This window comes from Dromaius novaehollandiae, chromosome 1, assembly GCF_036370855.1.
Source record: "Dromaius novaehollandiae isolate bDroNov1 chromosome 1, bDroNov1.hap1, whole genome shotgun sequence".
Classification (NCBI taxonomy): Eukaryota; Metazoa; Chordata; class Aves; order Casuariiformes; family Dromaiidae; genus Dromaius; species Dromaius novaehollandiae.
The window spans coordinates 136,594,853-136,620,251 of NC_088098.1; the positions used below are offsets into that span (position 1 = coordinate 136,594,853).

The window sequence follows — 25,399 nt, forward strand, 5'->3', positions numbered from 1 at the left end:
TTTAGTTCTTTATGCTGAAGCAGTACCTGCAAGGTTGAGGAGTATTCGTTTAGTTCAGCAGGGTTTCAGTTCCTGCAAGGACATGGATATCCATATCAGAAGGAAAGTGGGGAAATTAAATGAGGTTAAGGTGACCATACATTAGCATAGATAATATTTTAATTAAAAATGGTTAAATAAATAGTTCATGTAATTTAATAGGAAACTACAGTAATTGTCACAGAATGCCCTTTGTAGCTGTGGGACCTGTGAAACCATATGAATACCAGTGGCAACAAGGCTATGGGGAAGGTGTGACTGAGAGAAGCAAGTACACAGAAGACAGGAGCTATTTCACACCCAATTCAGAGAGGTGAAATTCCTACTATCCTTGTACAAACTAGAGCAGGGTGGGTGGGGAAGGAAGCCACCAGCTAGAAAAAATGGGGAATAGATTGCTTCCAGAAAACAGGTGACAAAAAACTACACTAGCAAATAATACATTTACATACATCATATGCTTTTAAAACATAATGGCCCAGTTAAATGACAACAGCTAGAAGGACTGGATTCAAATAATTTTTTCTCTGATGTCTGTTTGTGATGAATGCTGAAGAAATTATATAAGCTAATGATAGCTACAGAAATGTAACTAAGAGAGCTACTGCTTGGAAGTTGAAGGTAGGAAACCAGTGATCTGAAATTATTAGGTATGTTGCTGACTGTTTTATGTTAACAACTATAGTTTCTGATTCTGCAAACCATAAGCCATGTGAGAGTTGATCATGAATATAATATATTATCTGAGGGCAGCAATATACATTAAACATGCATAATTAGCAAAGCCTTTGTCTATGTTATCATTGTAAATGTTAGATCTCCATTTTGGTTTTAAACTGTGGAAATGCACAGAGAAAATGCATCCAGGTCTTTCTATTTTGGTGCAGAAATAATTCTATTTTGCTGTGATAAAAACAGATTTATTCTTTTTATATCTGTAGCTTCAGGAGTTTTCATTAAAAACTAAATCCTTTTTGGTGTTAAGGATAGTTTTTAACTTTCCTTTGCAAAATCTATCCAGAAAACCCCATGCCACAAAAGATAGAAGGCAGTAAAGAAAATGATCTTTCTCTTTCTTTCTCTTTTCCTTTCTCTCCCTCTCTTTTTTTAAGAAGTAACTTAAAACGTGTGTGCTGTGTAAGAACGTGTGCTGAAGTTTCATGTTTCAGGTAATCTTCTTTAAAATAATGGGAGTATAGATTGCATCAGTTAGTTTAAAAACTGCTATGCTATTGGTAGGGAGAAAATGGGATTAGAGCCAAAATTTGACTGTGTTACTGCCAGAGTCTGTATCAGATTTAAGACACATGCTTCTGCAAGCTTCCATGAAGGCTGTGAAAAAAGTTTTAATACAGAGTTGGATTACAGCTCTCTAGCTCAAAACATTGGCCATTACACTACTATCTTAAAAGGCTGCTGTAACACGGAGCACAAAATAGAGCCGATCTTTTGCATTTTCTGGACCTCAGATGGATTTTGAATACCTCTTTGTGTCCTGATGGAAGATATATCAACTTTATTAACTGGAATCCATACCTGATTACTTGTGAGATTGTATGTGTATGCATACAGACATATATCCATTTAAACCCTTATCATGATTTTCTTTCAAGTATATCTAAAAGCTACTCTAAGAAATGACATTCACTAGACGAATGTATAATTGTTTTGAACAGTGAAGAGCTAGATACTCTCATATGCTGGAATTCTTTTTGAGTTTATAACAGAAATTCTGGAAGCTTTCTTTTTTGAATTGGTGATAGAGAAATGCATTTCAAAACAGACGCCTCCAGCTGTATGACAACAACTGCGTAGTAACCTGTGGATCTTAAACATCAGAATGTACAAACTGTGGGCAACTGTGAATATTTTCATGGTGTCTTTTCTACATCTGCTGCAAGGATCTGATTATGAGAATGGATCTGTGAAGGTAGGTCATCTTTTCTTCACTATCACTGTGAGTAATCCAAATTGCCAGAAGTATGTAAATTTAATGTGCAAGGTGATGAGTTTTTTGCTGTGGTGTTTTTTTGTGTGTGTGTGGTTGTTTAGTTCCACAGATGTTTAGCAGCCACAGAGGAAAGAAAATCTTTAATGAAGTTTAATCCATACTCAGGGTTTAATATTTTCTTTTTGCTACTTATTATTAATTAATTATTGTATACTTTCTTCCTAAATAAAACTTTTAATATCAGTTATCCAAAATAAAAACCAAAATCTAAATAAAAATGCAATTCGGAACTTTTCAAATACTTGTTAAATGAACTGAAACCATATATTCCTGAAATAAAGGAGTTCATTTAACAAGTATTTGAAATGTTCTGAATTGCATTTTTTCCTCTAAAAACACTTGTTCATGAATTGTTCACTTGTTTGTAGAAATCAGAATTATATCTTCTTTTATTTTATTAGGAAATATTACCCAAGACTCTAAATTAAGCAGGTACTAGTAATAACAGAGCACATTGCCTGGGAATTAACCTTTCTTCCGAATGGCATACACACAACAAAATTTGGGGTGAAGCCTCACCTTGAGAGTAGGATTTTTTGGATCTGACTTTCTGAGACAATGTGAGAACATCCAGGACCATCATTTCTAAAAATCAGAACAAAAAGTGGAACAAGATTCTCAGCGTGCAGTATGTCCAAAACATGATTAATTCGGTGTGTGGTCCAGAACAAATTATTTGTTTTCCGCCAATGGAGCAAAACAAGTTAATACTTTTGTTTTCACTTCAGAAAACCTCCTGCTTGTAAGGCACACACTTGTCTGTGAAATGCACTGCATGTTGACCTCTGTTTTAGAAAAGAAATGCTAAGTTATGTGCTTAATTGCAGATTCCTGTTGCCAGCACAAGAAGTTAGTGGTGAGCGATGTGTGTTTCAGAATGACTGATGACTAACCCCTTTGCCTGCTCACCATTCAAAAGCTTTTAACTTGCAACTTCAGCAATCAGTTTTTTGAAGGCATTAAGACCAGTGTAATCAGTCTGTACATACATTACCTTCACACACTGCATGACAAATCACTGGTTTCTTACATGAAGGAATCACTTCATTTAAATCAGAAAGCAATTTGTAATAGAGGATATAAACCGTTGTATAATTGGATATGATGATAATTCTGTTTTCACATAGGACACAAGTTTATTCAGCATATTAATAAATCACTAGTTCGAGTATTTAACTGAATTTTGAAACCATATCCACTTTGCCTAAAATAAATGCAAGAGCCCTTTTTGCTGCTGCACCTAGTTGTTATGCAGAGTTTATAGTTTATTCACTGTGATAGCATTGTCTGTCCAACAGATGCACAGCTTTAATTGTTTTAAGTTAGCTACTGATGTCAAGTAACCACAGTCTAGCCACAGGATATTCTTGCAATATAATAGTACATCGCCATTTATTTCCAAGACTATCATGAAGGTATAGTGTAGTTCACACTATAAAGAGCTGTGTTTCACATGCATTGGTTGGTGATTACCAGAACAAAAAGTCAGTTTCTCTGCTTGTTCAGATTCTTTCTGTACAGACAGAGATTCTTGGCTGAGTTGTTGATTACTTTTGTTTTGATGTTTTATTTAGTATGTTAGATCTGGATTGTTTTGGCATTTATGACCCATGGGTTTTTGTGTGTGGGCACACATATACCCCACAAAAAAATCTTTCATGTTACAGTGTTTAATGGTACACAGGGTTACACCCATTCTTACTGATGTGCCTCAATTTTAGTTGCAGAACACAGAAACACTGCATTGTATTCACTTTTCATATCTTAATATTTTAAAGCTATTTAAGATCAATGGCAATATTGCCAGAATAAAAGCCATGAAGTCAGGATGTAGGTAATACACAATTAATGAGATACAAGAAGTCACACAGAAGCAACTTACTGTCTCTATCAGTTGTTATATTGGTTCAAGTCACTGAGCTCTACACAGTAGACCTGTAGTTTTAAAACTGTTGATGACTCAGGTGGTCAGTGTGATTATACTTGATATCGAGTTTTTTGGGGGAATTAAAGACTCATTTATCCCCCTTCCACCAATATCCTAAATAATATTGTGAAAGTTGAAAGCTTACTTACAAGCTGCCATAATCTAAGTTATGGTTAAATTTTCCTAACCCAACAGAAATACCATCCTCTTCTGGGTATTGGCATCTTTTTCCCAAATCTGCACCAGTCATTCTCTGCCCATCAGTCCCAATTCTTCCTTCCTGTCTCCCTAAGTGATCTCTTCCTTCACTTCAGCTTTACTGGCTCCCTGACCTGTGTTACCTGACCCACTGGCTTACAGTTGCAGTTTTTGTGCTTAGGTTGCTTGAGTGCTCTTTGTGCCTTCCTCCTTCCCACTTACTAGCGCATTGGGATATACTACCTCTCTCACAAACCCTCAGGAGGTCAGTCTTTCCCAGAAGTTTCTCAGTGCCAGTCTTGGTGCCCTACCAGTCCCTATTGCTTTCCAGCTCTGGTCTGCTTATCCCCACTCCCCGTCCTCTGCTTCCATCCCTAGCTCCCTGTTTTTCCTTTGGGTTCAGGTCGTCTTGGCTTTCCTTTTCCCTAACCCCAGTTTCTAATTTTAGTCTCCTGCAATACTCTCAGGCTTCTTGCCTAGGTCTTACCATTTTCCATCAGTGTTTATCTTCTTCCCCTTCCATGTTCAAATCTGATGACTTCCTTTTCCATGTTGCCCAAGCCCAGCAGCTTGAGGGAGAGGAAGGGAGCTTTCAGCTGCGTGGGCTGGACCTGTGCTGACCTGCAGCCACGTCCTGCTCAGCTCCAGGCTGGAGTGTGGTCAATACAGGCACAATCTACAGAGAGTTTAGCTGGTAAACTCCAGAAAGTCTCTACGGAACATCTCTGAGTTCCTGTTGTTCTCAGAAGTTATTACATTGCTACGTTGCTACATTAGGGTAGATTTTTACATATAGCAACAGAGATATCTTTGCCAACAAAGCCTCTTCAAACGTCGAAACTTCACATCTGTGATCCACAACAAGAGAATGCTAGACATTTACAAAGAAGAGATTGGCGGAAAATGTTTTACAAAGACAAAGAAAGAGCTTTATCCTCGGATATGGTCGAACCATTTTGGCTTTAAAAAATAAAAATTGTTAAAATCATCTTGAGGCAGATATTTCACGGAAAGTTTCAGCCTGAACATCTAAAGTCTGGCAATGTTCTAAGCTACTGGAACCAAAGTCTTATGATGGGAAGTGGTAGGCAGCCTCAGTTTGGGACCACGTGATCACGCAGGTATCGGACATGACTCTTTAACTGAAATCACGTCAAGATTGGCAGTAATCCCTCTTTTTCACACTCCAATTTTTCATTCAGGATGCCAGTCTGACATATTGACTCTTCAGAGAAAAATTAGATTTCCTCATGAATGTTTGGATGACTGAATATTAATTTTTTCATCAGGATATGTTTAAAAAATTCCCTGTTGAAATTGTGCCCTGACAGTCTCATATGTTTTGGAATCCTTCAGCTACAGAACCGCAAACTTCACTGTCTCTTTTCCTGTCTCTCCCCCACACATTTTTCCTCTCCTAAAGCAATGACAGACATAGGCTACTTTTTCCAGAATTTTAAAATTAGATGCAAAGAGCTATGTCCTATATTCATCAGAGCCGAGGCAATTTTGCCAAGAAAAGCTGTCAGTTACTTCTGTCTTCCAACAATAAAACTGCCTCTCTAATGAGGCTGCAAGGTCCTGGTCTTTGAGAATTTGGGTCTCAACCCTCTCTGCCCTATCCTGCCCCTTATGTTAGTAATAAAGTGTTAGGGGGGATGTAAGAGAAAGGGACAACTGGTAATGCCCAATTTATAACTGACTCACAGCTTTCAGAGTTTTTTTGCAAAGGTCTCTCCCTGTGATGAACTCTCCTTCTGTTCATAAGAGAGAATTCCATGGCTGATAGGTCTGAAGAGTATCATTGGACTAGAATTCTACTTTCTGGAAAGAAAACAAGGGGTTAGATATTCCTCTTTAATGGAGACATACATGGCTGCTCTCTGTTGTTCACACTCCTTTTTCACAACTAAACCAACTTTTTACCTCTGCACCATGCATTGATACAGCCTTGAGTGGCTATTTTTGCTCAGATAGTTTTTCTTAGATCCAATAATCTCATATTGCTACTGAAAGCTGGATAGGGATAGAAGATACTTTACAAACTCAGCTGGTATGTAATACCTGTCCACTGGCCTGCTTTGCCGATGGTGGGTGTGAAACTGCACTTCCCCATGATCTTCAATCCCTGGAGCTTGTAAGTGGAGAATGCCTTGCCCTTATGACAGGATGGAAACATTGGAGAACCGTCATCTGTGAGCACAAGAAATCAGAAAGCTATTTGCCTCTTTTTTGTCCTAGAGCCATTTGCAGTCTGCCTATACAATCAGAACAGACTTCTGGAAAGGAATCTGAACAAGTTTTAGCAGAGCTGAAAGGAAGCTTTTGTTTCTTTAATTACCAGTGATACTGCTGTTTTGATAGTCAAATCTACACAACAGTCTAATATCCAGTTGTAAATTTTGCTCAGTTTCTAGAAAAGGGATTCTAACAAATCTTCTATGTCATAGGTTCTCTTACTCAGCCACCTCTGAGAAGTACAGTCAACTGCACAACACCTAGACAAAGCAACTTTGAAGACTGTTGGAAACAATTTCTCTCTTTAAACTAGATTTTCATCCTTACATCCAACTTCCTTTCAAAGTTAGCAAACTTTTTGAAAGAAATATTATGGAATTGTGGTTTTCAAAAGTGCTTTATTACCTTGGCTTTGTGACTGCTGCTGTTGATTCTCTGTGATTACAATCTCTGGTAGGCATGATGAGCCAAAAATGTGTGAAAATGTACTTACAGCATTCCTGCAGATATGATTGTGCTTTTCCTTAAGGGGTGGGAAGCTATCGGGGAGGTTGTGAAGAAAGCCAATTTGTTCTGACTTTTATCTGCTACTGACTTGAGAAACTACAATGAAGGATAAGAGAACAATTCTGTATTGTTGCCATGACACAGGGCATCCGTCCTTGGCTCTTATCAATTTGGAAAGGAAGCTACTAACACACTGCTATGTTAATGAGAGCAGCTCTTGCTTGTGAGCAATAGCGAAAAAATCCCTCCCAGCTGCCATCCCAGTCCACTCCATCTCAGTAAGCATTCTAACGTCTGGATCAAGCTGTTTAGATTAATCAGACACAGCATTTGAGAAGTCTGTTCTGTCAGTCAGCTGCTTGAAATGAAGACAGCACTAATTAAACTTCGACATCAATCTTAGCTCACATCTGGAGCTCTGTAAAACCAACAGGAGGCCAGAAGGCAGATTTAGAGGGCAGTGGAGCAACTTTTTGTTAATTTGTTGTCACAAGGCAATCAAAACAAGCAATCAGCTCAGGCTCAGCGAGTGTTGCTTGTTTGAGGGCTGTTTTCCACAGCCTACTTGTGCTTTCCCCCCATTTTGCCTCATTTCTAGCCACTGCTGTGGTGGTACTGATGTAGGCTCCCACAAGAGGCAAACAGAGCTGGAAGGGAAATAGTCTGTTTGAAAATGGACAAAACTAGTGCAAACTCTGCCTTGTGAGACCCCTGCCCTATTGTCCACAAGTTTTGTTCTGTTCACTACTGTCCCCACTTTACACTAGATCTGAATAATGTTTACTTGTGTCTTATTGCCTCTGGACACCATATTGTTATCCATTTGAGAAAAAGAGATAAGATAGGGTTGTTCCAGGTGATAACTTATTCTCATAAAAAACATTCTACAGCAGTTTTTTCTAGTTATCACTAAATGACTAGGATCTGTGTTTCTTTTAGAGCTTTCTCACTGAGCAAGTTAGTCCAATTACAAAACTGACTATTGCTGTTTCTTGGTGTTCTCAGTTTGAACAGGTTCTGGACTTTGCGATGTAGTCCCCAACTGACTGTATTGTTCAGCTTTGCCTGTGGGGAAAAGTGGCTTGAGCTATTTTGCTGCAAGGGGACAAACTTATGATACCTTACTTATATGATGCCTTTCGTAAGGAAGCCCTTATTCCTCCCAGTCTTTGCCAGCCCCTTGACAACATCCACAGTAACTTGGATTCTGATCTACCTCTCTGCCTTCTCCCCTTCTCCACCTACCTCCTCAGCTATTTTGCAAATCTTATAATTCTTCTTGGGGGTTAGGGAGCTATGGCAAAATGCCTTGTGTGCTCATAACAACTGTAGGGACCCCATTTTCCCATGGGAAGATCAAGCAGAATTTGCCCTTTGTTCGTGTCCATGTGAAATATCTATACATGAATTTCTGTATCAGTGAATAGCAGAATAACTGAGCAGGCTGTTTTAGTTTGCTCACATTAAGAAAATTCAACTTTCTGAAAGACATCTGCATATTTATTCTATTTCCCCCCAAATGTGACTGAAAGTTTCTGACCACTCAGCTAGTGGTGCAACGCCATCTAGAGTCTTTACATTTCAACAGAATGATACTGAGTAAACAGCGGTACACACACAGTTGAGCAAATGGGATTTGGCCATGGGCACTACATGGGTTTAGAAAGGGGTGACCGCCATCCTTGCTATCAGGGTGTCTTTGTCTGAACCATGCTTTCTGATCCGAAGCATACTGGGTTAGTTTTGAGAATTCATTGTCACTGACTGCAGTGCAGTCACTATTTGCATGCAGTTGGAGAAGGAATGATATCTGAGTTGCGTTAAATTGCAAAAAGGTTGTATCATGTTACTGTATCATATGTCACATTGCATGTAGAGAATGTGCCATACAGACAGGCAAAATTTTTCACTTTAATTAGAAATATGACTCAGAAGCCATGTTACTTAGGATACTTTCCTGAACTGCTAGAGAAATATTAGTTAAGAAAAATCACAATTCCAGGAAAATGTGTGCATGTGATTGGGGTAACATAAGTTCAGACAGTACTGGCAGTTGCTGTGCTTTGTGAAGTGACATTTTGAAATCCTACCGTCCAATTGGCCAGTCACACTTCCAGAACATTTATTAGAGTGTCTTGGGTCAAAATCAGAAACCAATGAAAGCACTAACTGAAGGAACCTTCATCACATTAAAAAAATATTTTTAAATATTAAAAGAATCATTACATAGTCATCTGATTTAATTCAATTCTCTATTGCTGAGACATTCCAAAATCACTGTCCAAACCCCAATGCCTTCCAAAGAATGGACAATCATCAAAAGAAAGTGACTACAATCTGGATATGCTCTTCATAAACACATAAAATACATAATTTTTGACATGTGTGTCCTGTGATAGTGTTAGACAAGCACCTAACATTGTGTACTATGAAGCAGAGCTGTATAATGTGTCTAGCTATGTTCTGTATTGAATGTCATGTCTGCCTGAACAGATTATAGCAATGCAAGGCAATGTAAACAAGTGCAGAAATAAAGGTTCAAAAACATACTGTAAGATTCCCAAAGCTATCAGTAGCATTTGGGATGTATCAGCCAGTGATACCCTAGGCGTTTATGACAGAATCCATTTGTATCTTTATAGAGCAAATATACTTTGCATGGACACCATAGGAGGGGCATAAAGGTAATCCCTTGGTGTAGATGAGTAGGCATGAAAAAGAAGAAACTCTGCATCATAGCAGACCTGCTCTTTTTTTCCACCTTGTTTTTCTATCACTGCCAACAAAATACACAGTGAAGATGTTACCTTCAAAATTGTACTTTGCCTGCTGTGAGGGTGTTGCCCATGAGAGCCAGAAGACCTGGTTGTGGGAACAGAGATTTGCTTAATGAGAGGGTGAGCTGATTTTTGAAACCTTTGCTGGCTGAAAGCACATGCCTGTCTCCCTGCTTTTGGTGTAAGGGTCTAGCTGGCTAAAAGTATATAGTTGTGAGAGTTATTTTGATAAAACATCAGTCTCTGGCTGCTGTAGACATGAAAATGAAATTGAAATAATCTGAGCAGATTTATGCTTTCACCTCAAAATCAAGCAATTTTCTGCTGTTTTAGTCCTTTGCTTTGAATATTTTGATTCATTCAAACCAACTGAGGATTTTGATAGTGTAAGCATAATACTACAGTGAAACAAGTCTGATCTATGTTTGCTGCAGTACCACAAGAGATCTAATTCTAGTTGGAAAGGTCAATCAAAATATAAAGCAAGTGTTCTCTTCAAGTCATAGGGTAGCTAATATTATTTACTTGTGAAAATGTATCATCTTCAGGTGAACTAGAGGCCATTTTGTCACCACCTCGACTACTAAGTTTAGGAAACAAGTAATTATGTCTCCTATATTCACTAGGAGTGAGGCTGGAGCCTGGAGGTGGGGAGACTGGAGTGAACTTTCTACCATGCTGAACATCAAAGGTAGAACAGTCTAGAAGTTGATTCCTTTCTCCAAAGTTTAGGATGCTGGTCAAATGATATGCTTACAAGGTTTTAGCAGAAGAGGCCCTCAAACATCCTCCCTTCATCAGTGAGAAATGTGACATTCTCAAATGAATGTTCCCCCGCTGGTCCCCTGCTCCCTCATAAAATATCTGCAAACGTATTACTTTTACCATTTTGTGTTTCTCCCAAAATCATACGCAGGGTATCTGTGAGCCTTCCATTTCTGTGCTCTGGCCAGTCTCCGTTGCTCTTTGTACAGGACAGGCCACTCTGCAATTTCTCTTCCAGCAGCAGTGACACACTGCACTGTAAGATGAGTGGCTTGATCACATGATCACCCTTTTCTGACAGTATGCATGGTCAAAGCAGATACTCTTTAACTCCTGAGGCAGGCTGGTGGTCTCTCTGAGGCTTTGGATGGGGGAAGAAAAGCTCCTTCTAGTGCCAGCTCTTCAAACCTTGAGCCTTGGCTGGGGAAGCAGGCACTGATAGGGAGACAGCTGGCATACAGGCCTTCCACTCAGAGTACCATTTCCTCCTCTGCAGGCACTGCTGAAGTAGCTGGCTGAGCCTTACAGGCACACGATGCATTTCTGACACATGCATATGTTTGCTGATAGGAGATAAATGGAGTTGCCATTTGATGCAATTGCAGAAAAGGCTGTAGTAGTAGGCACATTCCAAAAGTGCAAAACATTAGCAGGCAAATCAAAGCTTCAAAATTTCTGAGAGGGCTTTTGAAAACAAAAAGTGCTACCTTGGTACTTTGCCTCCAAGCCCAAAGAAACCAGCTTCTTTGACTATCATAAAACTATGTCTGATGCCACCCTAGGGTTTCTCAACTGTAACACAGTCCTTAACTCATTTTATATTCAGTGAAAGACTGTTTAGGCCACTTCCAGCCTTTTAAAGAAGAAACTCAGCCTAGATGCATATTTTCTGCAACCTACTTGGACAAAATAGCTGTACTCTTCCAAGACAGTCTTTGCTGAGGAAAGCATCCTGTTATAAAATGAAAGCTGGAAGTCTCCCTCACAGACCCAAAGTTGTCTCTACCACAGACAGCATGTCCCTCCAGATTATTAATGCTGTAACTGTGATGACAGCCCAGATGCATGCCCCGTTGTCTGGATAAGACAGTGCATTGAGAGAGCTTGAACTTTTTTGTAAGGTATTGGAAAAAGTTTAAGTAATTGCTTAAACAATGACCATTTGAAGGTAGAATAAAGTACTGCAAAGTCATGAAACTTCTTTCATGCTTCCAATAATGATGGAGGAGCCCACAGTTGTCACTGAAAAATCCCATAAGAAGCCTATATGTTTCAGAGAACGATGTTACTTGGAAGCCAAAATATCTCATTGCTTTGTCTCTTCACGGTGACATTCATTATAATTAAAATTAGCTTAATAGTACTAATGATGTTAGACAGTAATGCACCCAGAAGAGATAGAGTTGGTGATAGGCTTAATGTATTCAAAGTTTATAGCTGACAGAGAATCAAAATTCTGATTGTAATGGAGCTGTTGAAAAGTAGATATTTTTTCTCTCCTCAAAAATGAAATACAATGGTGATAACAAAATTACCACAAGCTCGTTTGTATCAGACGTGTTAGAGTCCTCACACTGAATGTTTATAGGGTGATGCTGTTGGTTGTTGATACAGCTGTAAGACACTTTTGCAGGTCTGATGCTTTCAAACTGTACAAGATTCTCTCATGATTTTATTATCCCTTATGCACTACCCCAAGTAAACAAGATACTGTATTATAGGCAATACTTGTTATGATAAAACTTGAGAGTGGTTAGACCCTTGCTATCTCAAAATCATTAACTATTACTCTGAGCAATATTTGCTATGTTTCCTGGGTACTCCTTTAGATGAATGCCTCCCTCTGTTGTCTTCTACTTAGGCTGTAGACACCAGAGCAGAGATCATCTCTTTATTCTGTATATCTGACCCCATACCATTACCCCCTAGGAACCACAATAATGTTAAAAATAGTAATAATAATCATGAAATTGCTCAAAAAGAGTTCATATGACTGCAGAGATTCCACACAAGCTTGTCATCACCAAGGGGGAAATGGTCAAATGGTCAAATGAGAAGCCTTCAGGCACCAGTTAGATCTTTGTGTTGGCTTCACAATGGCAGGAGTAGACCTGTTGTCCTGACAGAAGAGAACAAGACTTTTTCACAAGAACTCTCTTGCAGTGTAGAGGTTCTCTGGCCAAACCGGCTCACAGTCTGTGCTGCAAGCCACAACACAGCTGAGCAGTTAACCCATGGCCTTGAGGCACGGAATGAAATGGTTTCCTCTGTCTAGCAGCTGCCAGTGCTTTCCTCCAGCTAGTCACAGGCCATTCAGGCCTTGGTGCAATTGTGCTTCCCACTCATTTATATTTGTGTCCCTGAGAAAAGTTGACTGATGTCCTTCATACATGGCCTGGGCTTTGGATAAGCAAAGGGAATTTTATCTCATTTCAGTTGAGTGTGATTGATATCGCCTAACCACAGCTAAGCCAGAGACCTGTAGACTCCTCTTGCAAAGTCAATGGAGAGAAAGAAAAAGTTTGGGGACACAGTTCTTCAACAGACTTTGCAGCAAGAGGAATATGCACCCAATGGACCTATTTTTCTGCATTAACTATAATGAGAGTCTCGGATAACTAGTTCATATATTCACTCAGGTGAATGATACCCATAGGATCAGATTTTTTTATGACAATAGTGTTGCAGAGAGACTTAGGCACTTTGTATCTCTGCAATTTGAGCCCATAACAATGACCAGCTCATACACTGTCCCAAAAGCATTGGAGGAATGCATCAGAGAAGAAAAGGAGGCGTTATTTTCAGGTGTAGCACACACAGCAGCAAAGTTCCATAATATTTTGATGTCATGAATCATATACCTAGTATTTAAACTGGATGGGGTCTAATTCGGAGAATAGCCTTCAGGCAGCAGTGGAATGGGGAGTGTATTAGTTCTTCATAAAAAAAACTTATGGTTGTGTCATCTGTCTCCTACATGATTTCTCTTGAACTGAATGTAGCTGCTACTGCAGCATCAAGCACATGATACTCACATTAAAGCTTCAATATGTTATGTGCTGCCAGTACTGCCTGCCGATGTCCAAGTGCCTCCAGTGTGTGATGAACCCTCCCCCACTAAATTGGTTAATTTTGAAAGATAACTCAAACCTATTTTGCCATTTTTGTGAATCAACGGCATTCAGAGAACCATCGCTCTGTGTTATACAGCTACAATCTGGCAAGATAAAGCTGTTGCTCTTTTTATTGCTGGATCAGAAAACGGTGCAAGGTTATTGAGAGGTTTCTTAATCACTTGTCTTGGCCCTAGACATAGTGATAATGTTGAAACTTTCCATTGGTATTTATGCAGTGCTTATCACAATAGTACCTCTGACCCTGACTCAGGAAAGCATTCCTTTTCAGGAGAGCGCTTGCCAAGACCATCTGTGACACACCAGAAAGAGTGGAACCTACAAAACTTTTATTACATACTTGGGTTCTGCTGACTCACTCAGACATTGGTTTGAAAAAGATAGGATACTTTTTCTTAGGCAAGAAACCTAGGAGCTTGTCAAGCATCAGGAAAGGTACAAATTGCTGAGCTGCAACATCTGATTGGAGGTCATCAATACTAATTCTCGAGAAGTGGCTCAGCTTGAACAATGCAGACTATGCATGAGAGTGTGCAGCTCTATGACATGATGCATAAGCCAAATCTTTGACTAGCATAAATCAATGGGGTAATGAACTCAGTGTCTGATTTAAACCAGCTTCCAAGGTGGGAAAGGCCACTGAATGTACCACTGATTTTTCTCTTGTTTCTTTCCAATGCTAACTACTTGTAGGGTTTTTCTGGCATTTGAGATCGCTAGGAAGAAGATAGATAGTCCTGTACGGTTTCTTTTGGAAGGATAAAAGTTATAATTATCCAAAAATCACAACGCTAACCCATGTTATCATTTCCTGATGTCAGTGATGTTGCTCATAGCCCAAGTGCAGGGAAATAGATTATCCTCTTTGAGTTGAAGAATGGTTTTGGAAAATATGGAAGGTCAGTGTTGCGAAAAACATACAGCTCCATTTAAATACTAATCTGATTTTTATGTCCTGGTATGGGATTATTTCTTATATTTTAAAAAATAATATTAAAAAAGCAGTAAGCTCAAGAGGTAAGGATGAACTACTTAAACCTATTACTTCTGCTTTGCTTTGATATTGGTATTGACAGGTTCTTAGGAAACCTTTATTGCAGGCAATAGCATATATATTTAGTCCACTGCAGGGTGTACATTTGTGGGCATTTAAAGTTTGTGACAGTTGGAGCTTTCCAATGACATGGCTCCAAAGGTGATTTGTGTATTTTGGGATCATGTGAAGGAAGTTGTCTTGCCCTTTGCCAGTGTCTCCTTCTCTGTTTTGTCTCTTTCCCAAGCCTTAATGTAGATTTTAAGCTTTTGGAGGCCAGGTTCATCATTTTGCTATCTACCTGTGTGAACGCCAAATGCAGTGAGATCCTGTTTCCCAGCTAGACTGCAACCATCACAGCCTACAACTAGTGGTGACAGCTCATTCCAGCTAACTCCTAAAATATGGGCAGACCTAAGGGAAGGCTAGTGAGGGCATGTTGAGGAAATAAATGACATGTTCTTCCACACGAGGAGGTTGAACAACTCAATGTGAATTAAGTCTGATTAGACTCCCATTTGGCTCATCTCTTAAAACTGAATATGGAAGAAGGAGTAAACATAAATGATATAAAAACACAGTGGGATCCATGCACTAAAAGACAACAAGAGCAGAATGGAGGATGTTGCAGGTGGACTGAAACTGAGGAAGGCAGAGAAGGGGCATGTGACACTGTGACAGGGAAGAGAATCTGGAAGGAAGGAGTGTAGTTATCAGAGAAAGCCTAGAAAGGCAGGTAGGCGTATCTGAAAAGTGGGAAATATAACGTGCAGATGGCTGCAGTCAGAAAGCAGCTCTGTTCCTCTTGCTTGTTCTGGGGAGCTGGATCTCCCAAAGATGTGAGTAGAGCATTGACCTCTTTGCATGCTTCCCCCTGCTCTGCAGCTGAGTAGGGAGCTCCTCTCCTGTTTGAATACTGGTTTTAACTGCTGTCCACTTCATAACACTGTGGGGGGTAATAACGTCCTTGATCATCACCCAAGGGGTAGGTTTGAGGTGCTATCAATCCTAACACCTTCGTACAATTTCACATTTTGAAACATCTTTTTGTCTTTCTGTGCAAGTCTGCACTCTTTTAAGGGGAGCTTTCCTGTCAGCCTTAAACAGAGCTTGAATTTAGACTAGCACATAAAAGAAATGCATGGTACTAGCAGCTACACGGTACTTCATATATGGTATTATCTGAGACCATTAGTGTGTTTTCACTTCATACTGTCCTTCCCAAAACAGGCTGACTAGAAGTGTATGCTTCAGAAAGATTTTCTGACCACCTGCTACTGAGTGCTGCAGTGCCATAACAACAGAGTGCTTGACTGAAGAAGTTTAGTCTCTGCTATCAGAGGCCTTAGTGCTACACCCTACTGGGGGAATTATTGTGTCTTCCACATTTTCCCTTTTATAAGGTTTTATTTTTTGATTGCTTTTAACTTGTGGATAACAACCTGTACAGTCAAAGTGTATAAAGATGGGGAACATCCTTCTAGACGCTAAACACTCTGTCAACGCCCTAGCAAGTGTTTAAACACACTTTTTATATGAAAGTATCTGAATAGGCCCAGTGAAGCCAAAATAGATGCGTAAGGCAATATTCACAGTTTGCATTTTGGCACTTAAGTAGATTGGAACAAAACTATGTGCTTCTCTTCAGACATTTTATACTCCAGATAGCTGCAGCAGGTTTGCTGCAGTTTGACCAAAGATTGACAATACAGACAGACACCTCATGAAAGCTGGCAAGCTGTGGCTTGCTGGGCAGCCAGCAGAAAGACTTCGGATGTGATTTCATCTAAGGTAGGTCAAATGAATCACACACTAAAAGTGTCTATATTTCTCTGTCTTGGCTCTAGAGGGAGCTGAGGGTAACTAGCTCACAAGATAGATATCTACATTATAAAAATTTACAATTATGTGGGATTCATCCCTTTTTTGAAATCTATGAGTACTCTCTGTTCAGCATCCTGCCTAGTGTCAACAGTACTCAGGGGGAGAGAGTGCTCTTTATCTCAAAGCTCTTGTCTTTGTGGGAGAGTGTGTCTGGAAATTCTGTCTCAGATAGGGATTCCTGGGAAGAAGCTATAAAATCAGCTGTAAAATCTGTTTCATCCAAAGAGAAATCAAATATATAAAAAAGAAACCCTACTAGTATGGGATTGTGCAGGTAGGCAGCTGGCTATCCTATCAAACCAAAGAGCTTGAATAGGTGTTAGGAAACATGGAGAGAAGGTAAAGAGAGAACAGACAATAGGTTTACTTCAGGATTAAATAGCCTAGGCAACACTGAGCAGAATTAGTATCTACAGGGAAGTGATAACTCAGTTCTAAGGGCTCTATGTGAGATTTGGATAATCATGGTTCGGTTAATGAGAAACAATTTCTGATGACTGTAAAGGGAACACTGCTAATGAGCACTGCTCATTCTATTTCCTTTGACTATACTTCTCTAGTTTCCAGTAAATGAAAAACAGTACAAAAAGAGAAGGAACAATCTACATATATAGGCAGGTTTTGTCAATACAACTATAATGCATCAATATCAGAGGTACATTTTTTTAAGTTTGTAGAAGTCTTGCAGTTCAGTTGGTGCTAATTATTCACATTCTTTCTGGCCTTTTTGTTCGTAAGTATTGAGATGGGCTTTCCAGTTTTCACTACATATGAAATATATGAGAAATCACTCTCAAGTGAAGAGTGACCACCTCTATCATGGAAGCATCATGGCAGCATGCTAGATTTAATGTTCTGTAAGAGCTTAAAAGAAGAACAAATAACTTATTCTGAGCTAACTGCATAGGGAATTTTAGGTCAGTGAAAGGTAATTACCCCGAAATGAACTTGGCCAGAATGTACAAGCTGACATTTGTGTCATTGCAAAATAAATGCCACAGATGTTTTAATAATGAGTAACAGATGTGGTCAATGCCTGGGTTTTATATCTCATCTAAAAGACTTCCTCTAATTGGTGATCATTCCCCCAACCCCTTCCCCAACATTTTACAGAGTATTAGCTTGCTACTAGTTCAGACTGCAGACTACTACCTACTGAATCACCAACTTCCTATCTTGCAGCTTTGCCTTTAAGAACTGGCATTTTATTTATGAGAGCTGGCAGTGCAGCCCTTTATTTGCAAGGCAAAAAGTACAGTCAGCTGCACTACCAAAGAGTACATCTGAGAGCACCAGCCCAGCGCAATATACCCATTCACAAAGATAACCTTTTACTTGGGTTGGAAGTAATAGTTTCCACCAGATCTGGTGAGTCAGTGGAAATAAATACTCAGTGCCTTGATAAATGCACAAACTCAGATGTTGGAAAGCAGCAGCTGAGGAAATAAGTATTACTGTGTGGTGCCCTACAATGCTAAGTTTCTGTTAAATGGGTATTTTTAAAATGGATAAATGACTTCAAATTCATGGGGTAGGTCTTTGCAGGGAGCATCCTACCTTGGGAGTGCAGACCGGTCACTTTTATCATGGAGACATTCAGGGGACATCTGTCCCTTAGGAGAATGCAATGACTGCACTGACACCGCTGTACAGCAACAGAGCTCAGGCAGGGCTTGAGGCCATTTTACCTGACATAGGGGTGGCCCAAATGGTAGTTGGGATGGGAAGTCATAGATATAGCCTGCACTTTACAGCACGTTGAAGATTGTGTTTACCTGCCGTGTGGATGGACCCTCATACTTGGGGCAGCTTCCAGCTATATCACTTGCCCTTTCAATGATGTCACATGATTGGCATCAGAGTTTTTCTGGGAAGGCCCTAAGGTAGCCTGCTGCAAAGGCACATGGGTTGTACTTGCCAGCTGAACTCATTCAGGTTGTCTGCAGCAGTGACCTGGGATTCATGCCGATGTGACTGGCCAGGTCAGGCACAACGGAGTTGTGGGCAGTGTCTGCCAGGTTCCCCAAGGAGCAGGGATACAAGGACTGCAGCCTGCATTTTTCAGTCAGCTTTGATGACCTGTGATGGATGAGAAGTGACTATCTCCCCTTCCCAATTCATGAGGGCACAAATCCCGCAGACTGGTCTGACTCTAGGCACTGTCAAAAATGGGAACATCCCTGTGTGTTCCTGTTTTCCCAGATTTTTTCTGTTGTCCTCAGTAATATTCTGCCTTTTGTACATGTGCTCTGTGTGCTGCATTATGGACAGGCTGCAAAGTACTGCCTTTCTGACGTGGCCCTTTCCTTCCAGAGGACATCTCTGTCAGCATTAGAGCGGTCAGAACAGCAGATCAGGAGAGCATCCAGCCTGGAGGAGCTGCTTCGAATCACTCATTCTGAGGACTGGAAGCTGTGGAAATGCAGGCTAAAGCTCAAAAACCTGGCCAATTTAGACTCCCGCTCTGCGTCACATCGCTCCACCAGATTTGCTGCTGCTTTCTATGATATTGATACACTAAAAGGTAGGTGCAGGTCTGCAGCTGAGTCTGGTGTCCTGCTGCTTATTCAGTGAAGAGTTAAATACCAGAGGATTCCTAGAATACATCAGTAACAACAAGGCACTCGTGGAAAATGACATTGTATGAAAGAATGTTAGGCAACAGCCTAAGTATGTCTCCCTGCTTTATGGCCAAATCAGGCTTATTGTTCTCTGTATACTATCCAAAGGAAAGATGTATTAAGTATGGATTTGTCAGTCCCCAAAAAAAGAGGGAAGTAAACAAGCAAAAATAGGTTGGAATGACTGCCTGAGGGGCCTGCCAGCAGCGTTATGCTAAATCTTGGAATTTGCCTGCAGGCAGAAGCAAATGAGCTTTACAGCAGGCATAGAAATTCCTTTTTTTTTTATTAGGCTTGCTCTGATATAAGGCACTATATGCATCAGCAGCGATGCCTGGGTGGGAATTGCTGAGGAAAAAAGTACTGTCCTAATCTTGATCTATTTGATAAAATCTCTACGGAGAGAAGACATAGATCTTGAAACTACCGGCCAACACCTGAATGCAGGGAATCACAATCTGTCCTCCCACTTGGAGCAAAAAATACTATTCCCTGTAGGTGACATATTCAAGACCCCATATGTATTCATTGATGTAAAATAAAGGATCAGATAGTAAATATCCTGCAGCAAAACCAAACTGCAGATTTAACATAGTGTAGACTGAGCTATTCGTTTTGTTCAGTCTTGACCCTGAAGTGATGTAATTATATCACTTTCCTTTTGGGAAATCAGATATTGCTGATCCGGTTCCACTACCATTTTTACAATAACCACAGCCAGATTTGCACACTGTTACTGTCACTTTCATATCTTTTACTTCTACATTTCAGCTAAATTATGACTGAGCAGAGCCCTTAATTTGCTTCTCTGAGCCAGAACACAGAAATGCAGACCTGAATGCCTGTTTAAAAAGTGTTTTTGTATGATAGACATGGCTTTAAACCTCTCATAGAAGTTTTTTCACAGAAAAAACAACCCAATAGACACTGCAGAGGACAATTAAGAGACCTTTAAATAATGGTATGCATTTTGTCTGCACACATTTACAAGTCTATACAGAAATATTAGCAGCCCATAGAGCTGTTACTGTACTGAAGTACTACTCAGTGTCAAATGCTGGATTTTTCTATTCACTGTTGCCAGTTAGTGAGCATCAGCATTTCTGTAAAATTATATTCTTTTTGTCAACACAGTGAGACAACTGAGGATTTTGGCAAGTGGTACTGAGGCAGTGTATATTGCAATGGGCTTTTCTCAATGGCAGAATAATGCAATCGTTCAGGTAATAAGGTCAGATGACGCTATAACCTTACAGCTATGTCCTTATCACCATTAAGTCTGTAACAGCTATTAGGTTTCATCCTACTTCCCCTTTAAATGTTCAGCTCTAGACTCAGAGATGTCAGCTTTGTCATCCACTGAAATTTAAGTTAAAAAGTTAAGTTAAAGTTTAAGTTAAAAAAAGATCATCTTCTCCATGCCTCCATCCAAAGCGGAATCCCAGGACAGAAACTATTTTTGTTCTAATGTCTTAATATGTTCAAGGTACTAAAGCCCCTATTAAAAAAAACAAGCCTATAAACATGAATTTCTTTCCCACACCCTTTCCAGTCAGGAAACACTGACCTTTTTGCCAGGGGCATCTGTTTTGTTTTAACACAGTGTTATGATGAGAAGGCTTAGGGGGGTCAGGGCTACTGAATGTTTCATTGCCAGACAATCTTCCACAGCACCCATACACCAGCAGGGCAAATTCAGGATTTTGTTTCTCCTTTTCAGAGCTTTAGCAGTGAATTCACAAAAAGCTCGCATCACCCCAGAGCAGCTCAGCTTACCTAGAGCAGCAGAACTTTCAAACTTGAGCATGTATCGGAGCCAAATTTCTCAGCAAATGGCCTGTGCTTGCTCATGAAAAAGATCAGAGCAACCATGACGCTTCAGAACAAAATGTGAAACCCACTTCTTTCACTGGCCCTACTTATAACAGCCCCACCTTTAAAAAAGGGATTAATAAAGGGAGGATATGTACAGTGGAAAAGGTCATTACTGCTGACACTCACTGAAATGACATCTGAAGTGATTACATGCACATACCTTAATAAGTTTGGCGAACGGTTTATTTTCTATTTTAAGGCCGGGGAATAGATTGCTGTTTGATAGACTCACATAACTCCAGAAATTTCTGTTGATTTTAGTGATCCTTCTCCTAATTTATGCTGCAGGACATACATAAAGTCAGAATCTAGCCCCCAAACTCTTATTTCCTGTATCTTTTGCATGACTGACAAATGGAGTGAATCAACCCTGGTCAACCCCCAAAAAACAACTGGTTTGAATATAGACAAATAAAGAATACAGACAAATAAAGAATGAATTTAAAAAATAAAAGGAAAGTCAGGTAGGAAACGGAGAAATAAATGCTTATCGGAAGACAAGGTAGAGCATTTAAATTAAAAGCCTTCCACAGAAAGTAATTTTTTCAGAAGTTCCCTATAACCAGGTGTACTGCTTGCACAACAGTAGGGAGGTGGACTGCTTAGGAAGAGAAAGCAACTTTCCTAATAGTATAGAAGCTGGTATTGATCTTTCATAAGCTTGCTGGAGGGGGGCAGACAGGAAAAATGTTTTTTCATAATTTTAGGAGGGATTTAAAGGATAAGCATTGATGACTCTTGAGTAATTCCATAACATGAATGAGTCAAGCAAAAGCCAAAATAAGCAGGGCCACCTCTAACAAGACTTGAGATAATACTATGTAAATGTTACTGTTTTCTGTCTCTGGTTCAGTCAGTCAATGCATTATTCCTTCTCACAGTCAGAATTTGACAGATCAGTCTAAAATAAATTGCTAGTCTGCAACAATTCAGTATTTGAAAGATGTCATATTGTTTTGAAAAAATAAATCATCCTTGAGTTCATATTCCTGTTATTCAAACTTGAAACCCCTGAGGGTACTTAGGTGTGAGAGTGTTTGTCTTGGATTTCATTAGACATTTTGGAAACATTGTTCCCTGGCTGACATCCAGTAGGAGTATTAATACCCTCTGACCAGAATCTGTTAATCATTAATGTGCTTTTCCAGTCAGGCTCTGGCTTTGATAAACAGTGGGGTAAATGTGAAGAGAGCATAGAATGACAATAAGGAGATCTACCCTGGAGAAAATGAGAACAGGGTTTGGGTCAGCTTTTTCATATATGGGGACTGTGGAGCTGATCCTCGGCTAGTAGAAATCAATGTAGTTCTACTTAACCCACTGACATTAACTGAGATTTTAGTCATCCGTGTTGTGAAAACTACAGGCACATAAATGTAACAACTCTTTGCCAGTGCAGCTGGTGTAAGTCACTGGGATAATATTGTCCTCCCCCTCTCTCTGGTCCTTAAACTGATCCAAGTATCAGCGAATAGTGCAAATGGTCTGCCAGCAATTCATTTTTATTTATATAACGTTTTTGCCTCACTAATCAGAGGTTTACTTTGCTGTCATTGCTTATAAAAATGGTGTTTTCTCCAGTCATAGATGAGGAGTGGCAGAAGACTCAATGTGTGCCACGGGAAACCTGTGTGGAAGTTGCCAAAGAGCTGGGTACAACAACCAACAAATTCTTCAAGCCTCCCTGTGTGAATATATTCAGATGTGGAGGCTGCTGCAATGAGGAGAGTCTGAGTTGCATGAATACAAGTACAACTTATGTGTCAAAAACGGTAAATGAACATATTTATCTGCCTTCTTTTACTTTGGCTCTTAGAGAAGGGAGGGGAAAGAGGATGTTTGGTTTCTGAAATCCTGTTATGTCAGATCTGTCTGCACTGTCATAACAAACAGGAGAATTAATTTTTTATCCATGTGGAGTGAATGCAGGTGTGTGCAATAGCATTTTACATTCGTGATGCGTAGTTAAAAATGGCCATATATGCGTAGAGGTGGAAAATAAGGCCCTGAGAAAGTCACTGCAGGCCCCTGTGATGTTGAGGAGCCTAAGGAACCAAGCAGTCTAACTTCAGTGCACCAAAATTATTTAAAGTGATCTCTGAGTAGCCCTGTGGAAGCCCTGGATCCTTGATCAGTTATGTGTGGGAGCTTTTGCAGTAACCTACAGCCCCTCTATGCCCTCAACTCACCTTCTTTCCCCTGGAAACCAAGGCTTGGGGTACGTGTTAGCATGCCAACATGTCTTGGCCTAGTGTTGCATCCAGACTCAGGGGATGAGAAATATACCTAAGTTACACTGTTTAGACATCTAAATAAAGGTGTGGCAGTGTCTAACTGCAGTTGCCATGAATATCCTTCAGTGAATATCTCATATCAGAAAAAAAACTGTTCTCGGTAGTATGGGAGTAATTCCATTGATTTTAGAGGAGTAAATCTGGATCAATGTGGTTGTATCCAGGAATGGAATGTAGCCAGGGGACTTTTGAGGGAATGGTTATTTTGAAGGAAACTAAAGGAATGTTATAGTCTGCAAAACTGTAGTTTTTCAACTTATGAACTGCTGTTCCAAAAATACATAAATAAATACCTTTTAGCCTTATCTAGCACCCTGAGCTGATCAGATGTCTCTCTGATATAGCTAACAGCTCATAAGAGATCTCTCCTTCTGGTGTGTAATGGAACCAATTAATGAACATTGACGCAAGAAGCATGGGCACTGGTTTATTTTACTTAAACTGTATTCCAGTACAACTGTCTTAAACATGATAGAACTACATTCCAACAAACCTGAAACAATACAGAGGTGAATCAGGCCTGCTCCCCTTAGAATGTTTCCCGATAAAGGCTTCAATTTTCATTTTAGAATAACTGCCCGTGATTTTTGTTTTGGTTTAAGAAAACTCTTTTTGATAACTAGAATTTAATATGTTACTCCAAATACAGAAGGTTTTATCAACTGTAAGGAAGGAGGCACAAGATGAAGATTAATCCAGGAAGACCAGTCTCCTGTTCTCCTTTTGTAGACTGTGGATATAGATGGTTTTATCCATAGGGCTGATTCAAAGAACTAAAGTTGGATTTCTGCTCAGTCACTCACTGGAGCAAGATATCTCTGTATGTAGACACTAGAGGGAGTCAACAGTGAGAAGCTGTCTGAATACTCTGTTTATGCTCATTTCCTGGCACTGTTCATTAAATCCCAGGTATTTGTTGCCTGTTGCACCTGAGTAGAAATTAGCCACTGGTTTAAGCCTTTCTTTTCCAAAGTCACTTATGATTTGGGGCATTCATATCCTGAGACATTCAAATTGTGAGCATCTGGCCTCTCCTGCTGAAAATGACTCCATTTGTAGGCTCACAAAGCTGCACATCAAAAATTACTGGCCTGCTTTTTTGGCACTGACAGCAATGTTAAAAATGCAGATCTCAAACTCCTGGCCTCACTTGACAGAATTTTTGCCAAATTCTCTCTTAATCCTTTAGTGTGGAGGATTCCCATGTGCCAATGCTCTCAGAAGGTCCCAGATCCTAATGACAATACATTAAAGAAGAATTAGCTTCTGGTATAGGTTCGTTTTTCCCTGCAGAAACCCAACTGAAGTGGGCTATGCTGTCCTCTGCATGTTCCTGTTTCTTCCCTCTCTGGGAAGGTTGTGGGGTCTATGGTAGATCCCTAAAGGTGTGTGGTGTGACTGTACCCCAGGACAGTTAAATAACTATCTCTGTAAATTCAACTCCAAAATTCAACTGATGATACAATTGAGAACAAAGTTCCCAGCACCTATATCTTCTTCAGTTTGCCCTAGCAACCCAGAAGAGGCTTTTGAATGTGTTTGCAAAGCATTTTGGATTATCTTGGGTATTTAGGAGCTGGTAATACTTACAGCACTGGGACCATCATTTTGGCAAGTTCAGACCTTGGTGGGCATTGCTTATTCTTCTCTTCAAGAACCTCAGTGACCACCTGCTCATTTATGCCTGTGGTAACTATCTCTAGAAGAGAGTAAGGATCAGACAAATGGTGGCAAAGGTAAGAGGTTTTGATTTAGGACACATATTAACTGTACAATGGAAACTGAAAAAAAAAAATGGTTATTTCATCCACCTAGCTCTTTGAGATCTCAGTACCCTTGACAAGTGTTCCAGAGCCCGTGCCAATCAAAATTGCCAATCATACAGGCTGTAAGTGTATATCGAATACCCAGCGTCATCAGTATGCCATCATACGAAGATCTGTCCAGTACCCTGAAGAAGATGGGTAAGTTCCCTCGTTTACAAAATGCTACACAGGGTGTGCAATCCTAAGTATGAAAATTATTTTGTTTTGAATTGGTCATTATAATAGTCCTTTCACTTTCTGTTTTCCCAACAGTTTTTCCAAATATCTTGA

At 39.9% G+C, this 25,399-nt stretch overlaps 1 protein-coding gene across 1 annotated transcript in view; it reads left to right on the forward strand.

Moving 5' to 3' along the window:
• Positions 1-1,287: 1,287 nt before the first annotated feature.
• VEGFD (vascular endothelial growth factor D) overlaps positions 1,288-25,399 on the forward strand; it is a 30,012-nt gene continuing 5,900 nt past the window's right edge. Inside the window, exons 1-4 of the mRNA XM_026120738.2 lie at positions 1,288-1,969; positions 18,827-19,037; positions 22,591-22,781; positions 25,119-25,267. Coding sequence (XP_025976523.1) covers positions 1,880-1,969; positions 18,827-19,037; positions 22,591-22,781; positions 25,119-25,267 — 641 coding nt within the window. The 5' untranslated portion in view covers positions 1,288-1,879. The remainder of the gene's footprint in view (positions 1,970-18,826; positions 19,038-22,590; positions 22,782-25,118; positions 25,268-25,399) is intronic.